Source organism: Octodon degus, unplaced genomic scaffold, assembly GCF_000260255.1.
Source record: "Octodon degus isolate 3935 unplaced genomic scaffold, OctDeg1.0 scaffold00012, whole genome shotgun sequence".
NCBI classification, from domain to species: Eukaryota; Metazoa; Chordata; class Mammalia; order Rodentia; family Octodontidae; genus Octodon; species Octodon degus.
In genome coordinates, this window is record NW_004524588.1 from 10,527,761 (window position 1) to 10,546,027 (window position 18,267).

The 18,267-nt window shown below is 40.5% G+C and overlaps 1 protein-coding gene across 2 annotated transcripts in view; it reads left to right on the forward strand.

Annotated features, from left to right (window-relative positions):
• The window catches only part of Aebp2 (AE binding protein 2), a 74,449-nt gene that overhangs the window by 13,327 nt on the left and 42,855 nt on the right, over nt 1-18,267 (forward strand). For both annotated transcript variants that reach the window (XM_012513592.2, XM_004626109.2), the window contains exon 2: nt 9,255-9,462. In XM_012513592.2, coding sequence (XP_012369046.1) covers nt 9,255-9,462 — 208 coding nt within the window. The remainder of the gene's footprint in view (nt 1-9,254; nt 9,463-18,267) is intronic.

Consider the following 18,267-nt stretch of genomic DNA (forward strand, 5'->3'; position numbering starts at 1 on the left):
ATCTCTTCTTTGGACAACATTAGGGGAACCATGTTATTTACTTGGTAACTCAGGAGAGAGCCTTGCTAGAATTGTTACCTTTGATGACCTTGAAAGTCTTGGCATTATCACTTGGAGACAGGGTCTCACTTTGTATAGTACATTATAGGGACTCCTTAGTCTCTCTATACCCTGGGGAGAGAGGAATTTTATTTATTTAGTTATTTACTTATTTATTTACGGCTAGTTCAGGCTTCCTTAAGAGTGGGTCTGATGTGGATTGTGGATCTGGGGATTGAACCAAGGTCCCATGAACCTGACGACTGGTTTGCCCAAGTGGTGCTTTAAACAACTGAGCTAACTAGCAAGCCCCCAAAATTGGAGTAGGATTTTTTTTTATTTTATTTTTTATTTTTTTGCTTATACCCTGGGGAGAAACTGCAGCAGGAATGAGGAAAAGATAGATAAGAGACAAGAGTTACTGGGGGCCTGTTTGCCTGATTGACAAAGGACCCCAAAACAATTGTAGGGCCTTTATACCTTTACAAAGTTAGTATTACAGACAAATGATTGCCGAGCAGCTAATGACTAAAATTGTCCAGGCAGGACACTTTTCTCAAGACTGAGATAGCTTAACGGCTTTAGATACTGTGGCCTTGCCCTGTCCTCACACATACGATCAGTTTCCAGCAGTGCATGTTGACCTTGGACACCCTGTGTATCCGGGTTTGGCCTGAGCTCCCAGGGATCCTCCTGCTTCAGCCTCCTCCGTGCTGGGATTATAGGATCTCACCACCTCATCTCGCCTGACATTATTACTTCTGCAGTAATCTCAGGTCTGAGGAGGACATGCTGGCATATACCTGGAACCCCAGTATTTGGGAGGCTGAGACAAGAGGATCATAATAAATTTGAGGCCAGCTTGGCCTACAAAATGAGTGCAAAGCCAGCCTAAACTATATAAGGAGACCCAGTCTCAAAACACAAAAGCAAAAAATAATTTTAGGCTGGCTTAGATTTAAGGAGTAGTAATGTAGATATTATCTTTTGACACATTTATTGTAAGAAGAGGGGGATGGAAAATCTTGGTATGATCATCTTTGAAAAATACAATGTGATACAAACAGAACAATCCAGGACATACATTGAGTATCAGCAGAGCGTTCCTGTTGTTAGTGATTATGAAAAGTAGAAAGTTAATTCATCATGTAGTAAAGTCATATACATTTTTTTTTGGGGGGGGTGAACAACTGGAGATTGAACTTGCCAGGGAAGCACTTATTCCACTGAGCCATCTCCCCAGCCCTAAATTTTTTAAGAAGTAGAAAATCACGTTTATAGTGCCTTTTGGTAATATAAATTGTTACATTATCCCTTTTTTATTAAGAGAAAGTCATAATGTGGGGAGTAGGCAGCCTTTGTTGTTTACTTGTTTCCATTTCTTTGAACTGTTTAGATTTAGTTCTTAATCCATATGTGAGTCTACAATAAGTAGCAGGGTGCATAGTTACAATCTGTTCTAACAGGTGAGGAGTGGGGTGCATAAATTTTAAGAGCAGAATATATTTATTGAGGAAAAGAAAGCTGTAAGAGAGGGACAGAAGCGGACCCAAGCAGGTTGTCTAGAAGTGGATAATTGAAATATAGTTTTCACTTTTTCTTTTCTTTTTTTTTTTTTGGTGGAACCAGGGATTGAACTCGGGCCATTGTGCTTGCCAGACAAGCACTTATTATACTGAGCCATCCCCTCGGCCCTGAGTTTTCACTCTCAAAATTGTGCAATATCAGGTAAATAACTTTCCTTACCAAGATATAAGGGAAATATGGGTGTGTGTGTAATATATGGAAGAAGTGCAAGGTAATATTTTAGTAGTGTGGCAGTTTTATTAGAAGTGAGTGAAACTTCACCTGTTAGCCAAATTATAATATTCCTCGTTAAATTAGGAATCATATATAGTTCAGGTGTTTATCTGTGATTTTAACAGATACACTTTGAAAAATTATATATATGCTTTTTGTGTGTGGTACTAAGGATTAAACCAGGGCCTTGGAACTAAACTACACTCACAACCCATTTTTTTTAGCATATATGTTGCCAAAGTGAAAACTCCTTGCCCATTTTTGATTTTTTAAAAAATTTGAGGCATTCACAAAAAAAAAGGGGTGGGGGAGGGAGATGTCTCAGAATAAGCGCTTCCCTGGCCAGCGCAAGGGTCGGAGTTCAATCCCTGGTTCTGCAAAAAAAAAAAAAAAAAAAAAATTGAGGCATTATCTGTAAGTTGCACAGGCTGGGCTTAAACTTGCTGTCCTCAGCCTCCCAGTGCTGGGATTACAGACACGCTACCACCACGCTGGGTTAGTAATGTTTTTAATGAAAAATAACTTCCAATTAAAAAAAAAAAAATCAGGGCTGGAGAGATGGCTCAGTGGTCTAAAGCACCTACTTGGAACAAGCTTGGCAAAGCACAGAGACCGCGGTTCGATCCCCCAGCACCACATGCCAGCCAGCCCCGCCCCCTGGTGGGCTGAGCTGGCCACACACACACACACACACACAGAAGGCATTGCTTTCCTTTTTTTTTTTTTTTTTTTAATGTGCTAGTACAGCATCAGTAGGGTCTCACTGCACAGATCGGACTTTTTTTTTCCCATAATTTTATTGAGGAACAAATAGCAATGAGACAGTTTCAAACCAAATTGGTAAGACAGTTTCAATAATTAACACATTGCATACATTCTTCCTAGTTCTTAATGCTGTACAAGATGCGGACATGATATCCTATTTATAAACACCATTAGAACAAATCACTCTATTCATTAAGAGAATATAACTATATCCTAACCACTTTGAATACACAGATACAAAATGGACGTTCATCTGTGTCCCCTTTTTTTGTTTAGTTCCGTTATTTGAATATTATAGGTGTGTTAACTCAGCAGAATATTCTAAAAGAGTTCAGTAGGGGCTGGTGAGATGGCTCAGTGGTCTAAAGCACCTACTTAGAACAAGCTAAGCTAAGCAAAGCACAGGGACCGCGGTTCAATCCCCCAGCACCACATACCAGCCAGCCCTGCCCCCTGGTGGGCTGAGCTGGCCACACACACACAAAATAAACAAACAAATAAATAAATAAATATTAAAAAAAAAAAAAAAGAGTTCAGTAGTCCATAATAGTATTGGGTCTTCCGCTTCACTGGCAATGTCAGAAGTTGTTGACCTGAGTCCCCTACAGCTCAACATAACAGCATGGCTTTACTTCTTATATTTTGTTTTTATACTTTTCTGCTGGATGGCTAAGACCAAGGTAAAGCAGGACTTATGCAACAAGAGTTGTAGCTTTTGGGACTGATAAGGTCAGTGATATCCCCTCAGGATTTATCCTGAGATCCTGTACCTCAGATTGTAGATCCTTTGTCAGTGTCAGCCATGTGGATGAGTCACGGCCATTGCTTGGCCAGTGTGCTCTCTGTGAAAGCCTGAGAGAATGTTCTCTCTCCATGTGACTCTCCTTAGGAACACCTGTTTTCAGCCTCCCGGGGGCAGGCATGGCACAGCACAGGGATCGAATCTGTTCCCTGTGCCTGCCTGGGGAGGCACTTCATTCCACTGAGCTATCTGGCTGGCCCTCAATGGGCCTGAGGGTTTTATTGGTTGAGGCAGGGTCTTTGTAGGCTTGCTATTTAGCTTCAGAGGGGACTTGAACTCTCAGTCTTCCTGCTCAGTTTTCCCTGCCTCAGCCTCTTGATTTCTAAGATAGGTGTGTAAAAGCACTCCCAGTTCAAGGCAGGAGGATTTTAATAGCATGCTTCCCTCCCTTTTTGGTTCAGGGATTGAGGAACATAGAGTCTTCACATTGAGCTACATCTTCGGGCCTTGCTTTCTTTGTTTTTTTGAGACAGGAACTCACTATTCAGTGCAGACTGCCCTTGAACTCTGTATCCCAGGATGGCCTCAAACAGGATGACATCCTTTTGTGTCAGCCTCTCCAGTGCTAGGATTATAGTTGTGTACTGTCACACTCAGCTCATTACTTTGGGAGAGGGGGTGGTATTGAGTGTTAAATCCAGGGTTTTGTAGGCTGAAAACCTGTGCTATACATCTGAACTACATTCCCAGTTCCACAAATAGTCCCCATCATCCCGCACCCCCTTGTAGTTTTTTTTTTTAATTTTATTTATTTGTGTGTGTGTGTGTGTGTGTGTGTGTGTGTGGCCAGCTCAGCCCACCTGGGGGCAGGGCTGGCTGGCATGTGGTGCTGGGGGATTGAACCGCGGTCTATGTTCTTTGCTAAGCTTGGTCTAAGTAGGTGCTTTAGACCACTGAGCCATCTCACCAGCCCCCCCCCCCCCCTTGTAGTTTTTTAAAAGTTTATACTGGCAATCTAAAATCAGTTGCGGCCGGGAAGATGGCTCAGTAGGATAAGCGCTTGACTGGCAAACGCAAGGATCTGAGTTCAATCCTCAGTTCCGCAAAAAAATAAAAAAATAAAATCAGTTAGTGATCTTTCCCTTCAGTAGCAGCAGCAGCAACAGCCCCTGAGCATCTGTGTGCTGCCTCTGCCCTGTGCCTGTCATCCGGCAATGTAGAATGTCTTCCAAATACCAGGCTGCTTAGATGGTCATATTTCACATCCGGCAGCTGATGTGCTTTCTCAGTGCTGACAACTCCAGCACGCGGTGAGGGCTTCCAGGCAGGTATTTGCCTAGAAGGACCTTAGATTGTGAATGTTGAACCTTTTGGCTTCCCTGTTGAATTGAGTGAACAGGTATTGTGTGCTTAAATGAAGTCCTATTTTTGCAGGTGCACACTGGTATAGGCAGGTTGAAAATCATAACTGTTACTCAGTAGGTTTTACTTGTCAAGTTACAAAATCTAATGAAAGACAACCCCTCCCGTTTTACCCTGAGTTCTTTGTCCCTCTACCCCAGCCTTCAGCGTTATAGGTGGTGTTGCCATGCCTGGGCTGCTGGGCTTTTGCTGGACAGGTGGCAGAGTCAGTGCTGCACCCCACCCCTCCCCCCAGTGGTCAGCTTTACCTGTGCTGTGGGCATGCCCTACCCACCCCCAGTACCATGCAGTAAAGCCTTGAAAAGGGCTGCTGAAAGACAGTAAAGCTCATACTTTGTAATTGTGTGATTTTGTACATTTTACTAGCTACCCAGGGCAGACTAACTTGGACTTTTTATCTTACATCATTGCAACTCAAAATGTCATGAGGCATCGTTAGCAACTGGGTAATTGTTAAAAATGCTTTGGCCCAAAGCCACCCAACCCTGCTGATTCAGAGTTTGTAGTTAGTAAGATCCTAGGTTGATATGCGCATTAAAATAAAAGAAAAACTGCCTTAGATTTTTAAAATTTTCTGTGTTATATAAGTGCTTTGTCCAGTGTAGAATGTCTTCCAAATACCAGGCTGCTTAGTTGGTCATATTTCACAGAATCAGCTAAGTGTTCATTGAAAAGAATTAACTGAGTGAAAAATTTTAACAAATTTGTGGTCCTTTTGTAAGGTCAAGGGGATTGTTTCTGTAGTCATCATGGTGGTTAAACAGTGGTATTTTTTCAAATCTATATGTAGCTTGAGGTCTTGTCATGATCAGAGGTGACCTGGGCTGTTGCAGGGGTGGTGGCACAGTACTAGGCCCTGTACATGGGAGGCTGAGGGAGAGGACTGCAGGTGTGAGGCCTGACTGGCTATGTGGAGAGTTCAAGGAAAGCCTGGGCTACATAGTGAGACCTTATCTCAGAAAAGAGAGAACAATGAAGTAACCTGTCCTTTGTCTCCTGTTTCCCGATGTTGCATCAGGGTGATTGCCTTCATTAGTTGGGGTAGTGAAAAGAATCACAGTTACATCAGGGGCCCAAAGGGACCCCGTAGGTTCAGGATTGGATACTTGGTGAAAATTGTAGAGACTCTGAGGCAGGACTTCAGTTAGTCCCACGAGACTGGAGGAGGGTGCCAGGGACTCACACTCACTGGGGTGTCATGGGTATTCTGCAGTGCAGGACATACTCCTTTGGTCTGCTTCTACTCTGCAGCTGAATCCCAGTGTTACAGCAAATTTAGATTTTGTTCCCTCTCTGAGTGCTTTTGAGTGAAGTTGCTGCACATGGGCTGCCTAGACAGTGCCTAGTACTCACAGCTATTTGGGTTGTTTTTGTAAGATTCCTTTCTTACATCATGTAGAGAGATTAAACATCACATAGAGAGATTCCATATTGATGGTTGTCTCCCCTGGTGTTGTCTTGTGATCTTTCTTTAGTTTGTCCTATTAAAAAAAGAGACTGGTTTTGTTTTCAACTAATTTTGGACTTAATAAAAGCACTGTGGATATGTGGTTACTAGGTAGACATGGTGAGATGTGTTTCCTGTTCTTGGCTTCCCTTTCAACTGGCAGATGTCCACTGTGACTTCAGAGGGTAACTTTGTATCTGTCTCTCTCTTGGGTGTGCAGATAACATTCCTGCCTTGTGGGAGCTGGCGTTATCAAACTACACATTGGATTTAGGAGATTGTTCCACAAGTTTGTTGACTAAGGTTTATTACTTTTTGTGAGGTTACTTATAATTTGGGCATGATTGGTTATTTGTTCGAAACTACTAATATTTACCTTTGGAATGACATTACAATGGCTTATATAACTATGGTATGTGCTTTTAGAGTTGAATGTTTTATATAAAGCAGGTGGTAAGGGAAAGAGGCAGTAGTTTCATCACAATTTAGAGCCTCATGAATCCTGAGGTTTTTAGAGATGAAATAAAAATTTGTATTTCATCATAGAGAAATCACCATACCTGCAGTTTATATCTGCAGCAACAGTATATGAATATTAATATATTGCAGGACAGATTCATATTTCAGGCTTTTGTAGAGATTACAGTTTCAGACTTAAGCTTTAGTAGTTGAAATTTAGAGTCTGTACTGACTAGCTAGATGAATTTAAGAACTGTCCTGTACTGTGCTTTGAATGGAAATCCATTTTTCTTATCCAAAGCATTTTACTAAAACAGTTTTTGTTAAATTTAAAAAGTAGGCCCACTTGGCATTGGATTCAAATCATCATAAAACTTAATAAGCTAACAGAATTTATGCTGTTAGTTTTGTTAGGTATGAATGACTAAGCTTGCATTGGTATATAGGTGAACATTTTACTTCTGCAGAGCATGTGCTGAAAATAATTGTGGCCAGACTATTAGTGTGTTCGCAGCTTTCCAGTTCAGATTGCATATAGCAAATTGGGCAGAACATTACGATTTTAAATACACAGCCTCCCGAATTTTCTATATTAAAAGTTGGGACGGATACACCCTTTAAAAATTAACATAAAGCTGGGTGCTGTGCCTTGTACTAGCACTCGGGAGGCTGAGGTCACTTGAGCCTAGGTGTTTGGGGCCAGCCCCAAATTAACTAGTGATAATGCCCTCCTTTTTTATCCTCCCTTTCCCTCAGATTGCCTTTATGTTTGAGACAGGTACAAGTTACCCCAACTGGCCTCAGACTTACTTAACGTTCTCCTGCCTCAACCTGTGGAATAGCTATGATTACAATTGCACATAACTGTACGTGGCTTAACTATTGTATTGTTTAGTTGCAAGCAAATGCATAACTTCCGTGGCCTTAGTATAAAAATATTGTTTGATCCTTATGTTACTGAGCAGTTTTCACGTGGTTTATCTATTAGGAAGATAAAGAAAAAATATGCATTAAAAAAGACAAAAAGTTATAGTACCTGAGATGTGAAATTTTGAGTATTTTGAGCACAATTCGTATGTTGTTTCATTTATGTGTGTGTACAGGGTCTCATGATCCCTCTGTTCTCAGCCTCCCAAACACTAGGATTACAGGCACTCACCACCATGCCCAGCTTAGTCTCAATTGCAGTCTCAGCTCACTCTGGGGGTAGGGGCGTGGCCTGCATGGCATCCTGGGGGTCCCTGGCCTCTGTGTCTGCCTAAACTGAGCTATCTGGCTGGCTCAGTATGTAGTTTCTTAATAAGTAAAATAATTACTGGTACAAAATACTATAAAAATGCCATTTAAAAATCTTTACTCACAGTCTTTTGTTGGAGAGAGATCAGTTAAAAAAAAATTCATTGAGGGGCCGGGGAGATGGCTCAGTAGGATAAGCACTTGACTGGCAAACGCAAGGATCTGAGTTCAATCCCCGGTTCTGAAAGAAAAAAAAAAAAAAAAAAATTCATTGAGACTAACTTAGGCCATATGCTGAGGGCTCCCTCCCCCATGTTTGCTGATGCACATATATAATCCTAGCATTTAGGGAGGCTGAGGCAGGAGGATTGTAAGTTGGAGTCCAACCTGGCAATTTAGTGAGACCTAAATTGAGAAAGACTAGGGCAAATATCTCAGTGGTTGAGCATCCTTGGGTTCAATTCCAAGTTACCTCTCCCTACTTCCCCCATAAAACTTGGGTATAGTGCTGCACACCATAATCCTAGCTACTTGAGAGGCTGAGATAGGAAGATAATATGTTTAAGCCCAGCCTGGATGATTTAGCAACATACTGTTCCTCCCCCAGCCCCTCAAAAAAGAAAGTTGTGGTTGTATAGTGCTCCCAGAGTTATAATCTGAGTGCAGTGGGGAAACAGTAAAGGCCAGAAAGTGCTTACGTAGATTTAGCTAAAAGTAAAGATTTACTGTACTGTAGTATTGAGCTCCTAGGGCCTTGTACATACTAGGTAAACCCTATAGTACTGAAGTGCGCACATGCACACACACACCATTTTAGAAGAGAAAATGGTGCAAAAAGTTTTTACTTTCTTTGAGATGGAAAGAAATAGGATAAAGTAGTAATTCTATCCTCAGAGATTAATAGAAGAAAAGATTTGAGGTCAACAAGTGATTTGCAGAACTGTGAAGATAATGCTTTGATTCTGAATTGTTTATGACTGGAAGGTATTACTTTCCTGTGCTGCTTAGGACTATGAGATTGGATATGATAAACTGTGGGGACATGCTTGGGTTTATTTTCTGTAGGTCATACTATTGGGTGGTGGGCAGTTCTCAGTGCCAGAAATTGTGTAAATTATCCCTATCTGGTTTCCAGGTACTATTTGTTTCTGCTTTGGTTTGCAGTTTATTGCCAACTAAACAATTTCAAAGTTTTGTAGTATTGATGTTTTCTAATATAATATATTGTTGGTATGCTTTATTTGTATAGAGCAGGATGTCATGGTAATCTTTTAAGTATTTCTTAGATCATATTCATGTTAGTGAATTTCTAGGAATAACACAGCCTTTTTTCTTCTTTTGTAGCATAAGCAGTACTATAATGGATGTAGACAGCACAATTTCCAGTGGGCGTTCAACTCCAGCCATGATGAATGGACAAGGAAGCACTACTTCTTCAAGCAAAAATATTGCCTATAATTGTTGTTGGGACCAGTGCCAGGCTTGCTTCAACTCTAGCCCAGATCTGGCAGATCACATCCGTTCCATACATGTAGATGGTCAGCGAGGAGGGGTTGGTTTTGTCATTTCTTTTTTTCATTCCCTGTTTTCATTAATTTGTAATTGCTAGTTAGGCCTTTTCCTCCTCTGAAAGTAATTTGGAATTATTTTTACATAGGCTTATGTAGGCTTTTCTGATGATTATTTTTTCCTTTTAATTCTGTACCTATGTTAATAGAGTTAAGCAAAAATAGGATGTTATGTTGGGTTTTTTGGTTACTTTTAGATGTTATTTTAAAAAAGCCTAAAGGCTTTTTTAAAAAATAAGTAGAGTATATAGTATATTCCAAGGTTGTAATGTTTCAGATTGAAAGCATAAAGCGTTTAGGCTTGTCCTGGATGTACCTTGTCACAGTCTTGGGCTATTCCAGATCACGAAACCAGCTAGAGACGAGTGGGGCCAGTTTTAGTGTATACATTATTATTAACTGGCAGCCTGAATTCACTATTTGTGTTTGAGAGAATTGCTTATCTCTACCAGGTCTTGTCAGAGCTCATTTAGATAAAAAGTTCTGACTAGTCAGTATTGACCTATGCTCTTTAATTTTGTTAGTTCATGTAATTTCATGTAATGGGGAGTGAATAAAGAGCTCAGCAAATTAGGTGAGTTAAAGTGTAATGGACCAAGATATTAATTTATAATTATTTTCAACTTTATCTGGGTTTGTCTTGAATATCGCAGTTAGTGCACTTTCCAGACATTGTTACTATATGTACAGATAATTTATCAGGCTGTGTGTCATCATCCAGCCATCCTTTAGGGGTACACTGACAATAAAATGGTTAAAATCATCACAGATTAACTGACTGGGTAACTGAACTGCTTCTAAGATTGCATTGATATTTTAGATTATAGTATTGATCTTTTTTAATTTTTAACTAGGGATCCAACTCGGGACCTTATTCTTGCCAGGCATGCACTTAGGCTACTGAGCTATCGCCTCAGACCTGATTCTTTAAAAAAAAAAAAAAAAAACAACAAACAACATGAGGCTCTGGGTTTGAGTCTTAGCACTACAAAATAAAGCAAAAAATACAACTATGTAAGTAAACTTCCTTAACATTTTAAGGGGCTGGGGAGATAGCTCAGTAGAATAAGCACTTGCCTGGCAAGTGCAAGGGCCTGAGTTCAGTCCCCAGTTCCGCCAAAGGAAAAAAAAAAAAATTAATTGGTGGTTATCAACTTTAAAAATTTTTTTAGTAAATAATCTTTCTGTGTTACTCAAATTTGAGAAGTAAACATTTGTTTTTATAATGAATTCTTTTTTTTTTTTGAGACAAGGTCAGGCTGGCTTTGAACTTGCTATAGCACAGACTCACTTTAAACTTGAGGTGATCCTCCTGCCTCATCCTGCTGAGCCTTGAGATGACAGGTGTGTACCATCATGCCTGGCCACAGGGTCAAATGTTGTGCTTCCATATGATGGATTAATGAACTTTGCTCATTTTAGTACATTTTCTACCATAAACTCCAGGCCCCGCCCAAGCTATTTCATAGGAATTGTTTTAGCAGTTCTTTTTTTTTTTTTTTTTTTTTTTTTTTTGGTGGAATTGGGGATTGAACTCAGGTCCTTGCGCTTTCCAGGGAAGCACTTATTCTACTGAGCCATCTCCCCGGCCCACGCAGTTCAGTTTTCTGGCTGGTGGAGATTTTGACTTTTGTGAGTCAGTGCTTGCTGTCATTTGGTATGTACCTCTTTTGAGTCATGACATATGCTTGTTTTCACTTGTCTTACCAACTTTCTTGTCACTTGGCTTAATTACTAAATATAGGATCATGAGTACACTGGGTGTCTGTTAGTATGTGTGGGAGAATTTGAAATTTCTTAAGTCTTAGCTCTTAAAAGTGAAGTTGGCAGACAGACATCCTTAGGAGAATGTTTTTAGTATTTGCAGATTTGTAGGAAAAAATGCAATTTCGGATGGAGTTTTCTCAGTTAAATTTCCACATAATCACTGCAGTTAATGGATCTTAGTGATGTTACGGGTCCAATCATGAACTCCTGGTGTTGTTTTTTTTTTTTTTTTTTTGGCGGGACTGGGGATTGAACTCAGGCCCTTGCACTTGCCAGGCAAGCACTTACTGTATTGAGCCATCTCCTACAATTACACTTTGGGGGCTGTATTGGGGATCAAATCCAGGGAATGCTGAGCTATAAATACCAAGGTCCCATGAAGTAACTCAGTCTGGCCTCTAACTTGTAATCCTCTCTCTTCAGCCTGTATAGTAGCTGGGATTATAAGGGTGGGCTACTATGCCTGGTTCATAAGTATGATCTTGTTGAAGTAAGCCATTGTCATTTTTTAAAAAAAATTTAAAGAGTACAAATTAGAATTAAAACTGAAAAAAATTACAAGTGATACAGAATTTCACTTAACAAAGTAATATGAATTTCACAGTATTTGCTGTAATACATAGTGTTGTCTTCCAACTAGTTATTCATATTACCAGATATATACATGTGAAATTGGAAGAAAGGAAAAAATAAAGAAATCTTTATGAATTTTTTGGGGGGTTATTTTTAGGGAATGGTCTATAGGGTGTTTAGGGTCTCACTACTAGATCGGATTCATAGTGATCCGTCTGTTTACAGCCTCCCAAGAGCTAGGATTACAAGGGTGCGCCACCACGCCCAGTCTCAATTGCCTGCTCAGTGTGCCCTGGGGGTGGGGCTGGCACAGCAGGCCTGGGGATTGAACCCCTGGCCCCTGCACCTGCTTGCAGGTGCTTTAATCTGCTGAGCTATTTGGCCAGCCCTGTATATGAAATTAAGAGAAAAAGTACAAACAGTTGATAAAAGGAAATGAGACAAATTAACTGCTCCTTTCCATAGACCAACAGAAATGCACAGTACAGTTGTCTATTGTCAGTTTTTGAGGCCTCATTAAAAAATACTGCCTCATTACAAATGATAAGATTCTCTAGCTAGCTGGGTGTGATGGTCACATTTGTAATTCTGGCATTCTGGGAGATTGAGGCAGGAACACCACCATGAGTTTGAGACTAGCCTAGGTTACCTAGTGAGTTCAAGGCCCCGGGCTGGACTGTATAACAAGACCTTCTCTCAAATTTTAAAGAGTAATGCTTTTGGTCAGAGAAAGGAGTCCTAGTCTTTAAAGGATGGTAATTGTGGGCCTAGGGAGATAGCTTGGTGATCTGAGTACCTGCCTAACAAATGCAAGGATCTGGGTTCAATTTCTTGTGCTGCCTGCTGTGCTAGCCCCAGAACCCCAGCCTGCTTGTGCAACAGGAGGATCACTGAGTACAAGCTGCATAGTGAGACCAAGTGCCAAATAAATAAACATTTTTTTAAAAAAGGATGGTAATTGCTAAACTACTGTATTAACATAAGTAATCAGAGAAATGTACAAAATGCCCACCAACTTTTTTCTATATACCAGTCATTGGTAGATAGGCTATATTTACTTTTTGCTTTTGTTTTTTTTAAAGATGGTTCTTACTATGTGTCATTCATTTGGGCTTTGGACTCATACCGCCTCAGCTGGTCTCAACCTCATGATCCCCTTATTCTCCTGTCAACCTACCTAATGCGGGGATTATAGGTTTGTATCACTATGCCCAGCTTCTTAAAATTCTTAGTGTTTGTTTTGTTTTTTTGCATGGCGCTAGGGATTAAACATAGGACCTTGTACATACTAGGCTACATCTTTGGCCCAAAAATTTTTTAGTTTTTTTTTTTTTTTTTTGGCAGAACCGGGGATTGAACTCAGGCCCTTGTGCTTGCCAGGGAAGCGCTTATTCCACTGAGCCATCTCCCCGGCCCCTAATTTTTTTAGTTTTGAGACAAGATCTTTCTGAATTGGCAAGGCTGGGCTAAAATTTTTGATCTTCCTGCCTCAGTGTCTCAGAGTGCTGGGATTGCAGGTGTATGCACCATACCTGCCTAATTCTGAGAACATACACATGTACAGCCATCTCTGTTGCCAATCCCCAGGACTTGTTAATTACTATTTTAAACTGAAGTCTGTATCCATGAAACAAATTCATTGTCACCTGCCCTGCTGACCACTACTGTACTTTGTCTATGAACCGGATTATTCTACTAACTTTAAGTAGAAAGCATCTGAACTTGAAAGTCTATTTTTAACATACTTTTCTTCTCCCTATCTTAAGTACTAAAACTGTTATCACACTGCAGAAAACATGAAAAAACAGGTAACCCTACAAGATTTTATGTCTCTAATTATCAAAAGGTGATCCCTTTACTGGAGTAGCATGTTAGTGAGATCTAAATACTATATTCCCGTATCTCTCCATTGTAATTCTCACTCTGGGAAAAACAAAGCTATCATTCAGTAGCTTAGGGTCCCCTGCCTGGCAGCTATTTATGTTGCTGTATCCATGTGGACTTAGGTTGTGTTTGGAGGCAGAAGTCAAGTGCAGTTTAGATTTTCCTTTTTTAATGTATTTAGGACAGGGTCTACAGGGTCTCACTACATAGATCGGACTCAGTGATCCACCTGTTTACAGCTTCCCAAGTGCTGTGATTACAGGCACGCACCACTACAGCCAGTCTCAGTCACCTTCTCAGTACGCCCCGGGGTGGGAGAACACTGGTCCCTGAGTCTGCCTAAGTAGGCGCTCTAATCTGCTAAGCTATTTGGCCAACCCCTAAATTTTCCTGACCTTGTCATATATCAAAGTTGGGTGATACTGGTGTCTACATTAAAAATTGACCTTTTAAACATGAACTCATGAATGTAGTTTAAAATTTTTTATGAGACTTTTTTCTTTTTTAATGTATTTGGTATAGGATCTCACTATGCAGCTTAGACTGTAGTGATCCTCCTGTTTTCAGCCTCCCCAGCACTGGGATTACAGGCATGCACCACCACATCTGGTCTCTGTTGTTGGCTCAGTGCGCCTGGGGCAGAACTGGTGTGGCATGCACTACTGGGGATTGAAACCTGGTCCCTGTGCTTGCCTAAGCAGGTGCTTAGTCCACAGAGCTATCTCACCAGCCCAAGACTGTTTTCCAATATTAAAAAACATAAACAAGCAGAGATAGGGTAAGGACAGGTTTCTTTCCAGACTGGGCATCTTTGTGACTGATTCTCCAACACTTGGGCTTGGAAAGTAGAGACTAAAGGTGTGACCCTGGGCTCAGTCCCCATAATGCATGCATGCATCAGTGAGTGCGTGTGTGAGCACAGCTGGGCACAGTAGGTGTATCTGTGGTCCTATGTGTAGGGTGGAGGGAACAGGCAGGAGGGCCACATGTTCATTACCAGCCTGGCTAACCTAGCCAGAACCTGCCTGAAAATAAAACAGCTCAGTGGTAGAGCATGTGCCTAGTATGCTGGAAGCCCAGGGTTCAATCCCTATTAACACCAAATAAAACAATGCAGAAGCCAGTCTTTGGAATTAAGTATAATAAAATCATATTTTTGGTGCTGTCCTATGTATTGCTTGGCCCCCAAATCTAGACTCTGAGCTGTGGTAGGAATTAGATACTGAATCACAGCATTAATATATACATAAATCATGAAATGTAGGGGAACTTCATTTACTTTCTTCAAACATTTAAACCTTTTTTTTGTGTGTGTGGCAGAACCGGGGATTGAACTCAGGCCCTTGCGCTTACCAGCCAAGTGCTTATTCTACTGAGCTATCTCCCCAGCCCCTAAACCTTTTTTTTTAACTACCCGTTTGCAGTACATAATGATGACATTTATCATGGGGAGTTGGTACAGCAACTTAACACATCTTAGCACACTCTTGGTGGGCTGTGTGATTCCTGTCTCAGTCAGTGCCAGGTGGCTCTGAGATGAGCATGTTAATGTTCCCACTGGCTTGAATCGAATCCTGGCTGCTCCATGCACAACTATCTATCTGGCAGCTATGCACACTGTTGTCAAAGGAATGAATCTAATCACATTAATTGATCTTTGTACTAATAATTTAAAAAATCATTCAATGGAAAAATCATGTATCACTAGTGGTTCAGGCTGGCAGGAATGGATTCATCTTTCCTTTTTTTTTTTTTTAACTTCTTCTATACCTTTCCCTCTTTTCATGCTTGCCACCTCTTGGTCTGATCCCTCTCTACCTGCCTCCTCTCCCCCTTTTTTAAGGCACAGACTCACTATGTAGTTTAAGGCTGGCTTTGAACTCCTTAGTGTAGCCCAGCTGGGCCTCCAGTTTGCAGAACTCGTCATGCCTCAGCCTCTCACTATCAGGATTACAGACCACCTTCACATTTGCAAAAGACCCATCTTTATTATCTGATGCTGTTTTGGTCTTTAAATTACTTAAAGAGAAACCATGGATATTTGAGCCTTGTGTGTGGGAATTTAAAGTAACTTCTGTAGTTCGATATAAGGTCCATTAATATCTAGTTCCTTTTCATTTTTTGAGAAAGGTGTTATAGCCAGTCTTGAACTCACTTTGTGGCCTTGAACTTGACCTTTCTGCTTTAGCCTGGCCAGTGCTGGGATTGCAGGCTTGTGCCACCACTTCGGTCATTATGTCTTGTTTTTTTCTATTTTAATTATTTCTCACAATAATTGTGAGGCGAGGTGTGGTAAGGTAGAAAGATTTCTAGTTGTAAGATTGCATGAGCCATATAGGAAAACCCTGTCTCCAAAAGCAAAGAAACAAGGGGAAGAAGAAATAAGACTTAAAAATTTCCCCAAAACAATTCTTTTCTTGTGCTTTTGAACTTAAAAATTACAGATTTTTTTTGGGAAATGACATAGATTGCCTAGTGGGCTGAACTTTTTTCAAGATGGGGTCTTGTTATGTAGGTCAGGTGATCTTGAAATCACTGTGTGCCTAGGCTGACCTCACTTTGGGTTTTAATTTTTCAAAGCAGGCTCATAATTTTTTATAAGTATATTTATAATTTAATGCTTAAACTTTTTGGAGAGTATAGGGGTCTCATGTAGTTCAAGCTGGCCTTTACCTCTGTGTAGCCCAGGCTAGCCTCAGACATACAATGATCTTCCTGCCTCAGCCTCCCAAGTGCTCTGTGCCACTGTACCGGCATAAATAGTTAATGTTTAGTGAGGATTCCTGTATTCACCCACCTTTGATACATGACTTGGTCTAACAGATTATTCTCAAGATGGATTGAAAAGTTATTTGATAGTGTATAGGGAAAATGTGTGTGTATTTGGTTTAACACTGGCAGTGTGTTTTCTTTTGAAAGCTGTATTAGAAGTTAGCATCAATGTATTGAAAATGCTGTCTTTTGTTTTTAGACTTCCACGCTCAGACTGGCCTTCCACTTATGTAGCCCAGACTTGCCTTGAACTTGTGATCCTCCTGCCTCAGCTTCCCAAGTGCTAGGATTTAAGAGGCACACCAAACTGCTCAGCATATACTGACTTTAAAAACAGATAAAATGTGCCTCCCTGAAAATAGGCAGACAGTGCCAATAAAAACAAACTGAACAGTTGCCAATGAAATCAGTTTCCTTGTGGGATTTGTGTACTTTAAGTTTACTTTTGTATGCATTCTTTGACATAATATTTGGAAAGTGTAGGGGGTCTCATCATACAGAGAAGAGGCTGAGGGAGAAGATTTTTATCAGAGTGGAATAATGATAGTATTGTTTGAAGACCAGAATGTGTATTTTTTATAAAATGCTTGTATGTATGTTTACATACACTATGAAGGTTAAGTCAGAGCATTGGTAGTGTAAGAAACTGGACTGGGCATAGGCAGCCCCATTTTGTACATGAAAAGGAACCCCTTTTTACCCCTGACCTATATCCCTAGCCTGCTTATTCTGACTTCTGATGATCTACTTGATATAGCCTAGTACAGTATGAAATGGGTTGTATCTTTTGTAAGAAATGAGAAATACTTTATTATGATTAGGACTTTTTTTTTTTTTTTTTTTTGAGGCAGGCTTCATTATGTAACCCCGCTGACTTTGAGCTCGCTCTGTACGCTAACCGTTCTCCTCGCACTCCTCCTGGCTTAGCTTCCTAATCACCATACTCGGATCTTACTAAATATTTTTGTTTTTGACTGAATGTTCTTATTGTTGCTCTGCTGGGGATCAAACCAGGACTTGTGCTTGCTGGGAAGATGCCCTGGCCCACGCTGCTCTTCCTGCTCTGCTCTGTGTGGGGGGTTGTGCCCCTGGCCCACTGCATGTTAAGAGTGCTCCACTAACTGAGCTGCAACTAGCCAACTGCTTCAACAGAGGACATGGAAAATGTGGATTGTGTTTCTTCTTTTTGGGGGGACAGGTCTTGCTCTTTAGTTCAGGTGTGGTTTGAACTTCTTACATAATCCAGGCTGGCCTGAAACCCATGATCCTCATGCCTCAGGTTGCTGAGTTCTGGGATTACAAGTGTGTGTCACCACACACTGCTGAAAATGTTAATTTTTGAATATTATATTTAGCAGTTTTGCATTCTGAAAGACCAAACTGTGATGGTAATTTTAAAATATTGGAGTTATTTTTTGTATGTTTACATCTTGTAAAAGAATGAGCTGATTTCTTTTTCCTTAGGAAAAGCTGAGCTTTGAGGATACTACTAAGCCCTTCATTTTTTTTTAAGTCCTTCATTTTTGATAGTATTCTCTTTATATAAATTCCATTTGTCATTTTATTGCCCAACGAATCTAGTTACTCAGCATAATGAGAGCTTTATTTATTTTGGCATGTAAATTAATGTTTATCTGTTGTGCATTTGAAATGGAAGAATTTCAGTAAAGGTACTTAGATTTTTCTAAGGTTATTTTGTATCTTTTTGGAATGTATTTTTGGTTTTTTACAGAAAAATGTGATGGCCACCTTGATGGACTGGGGCCTGTGTTTCTGTGAGCAGCAGGCATATT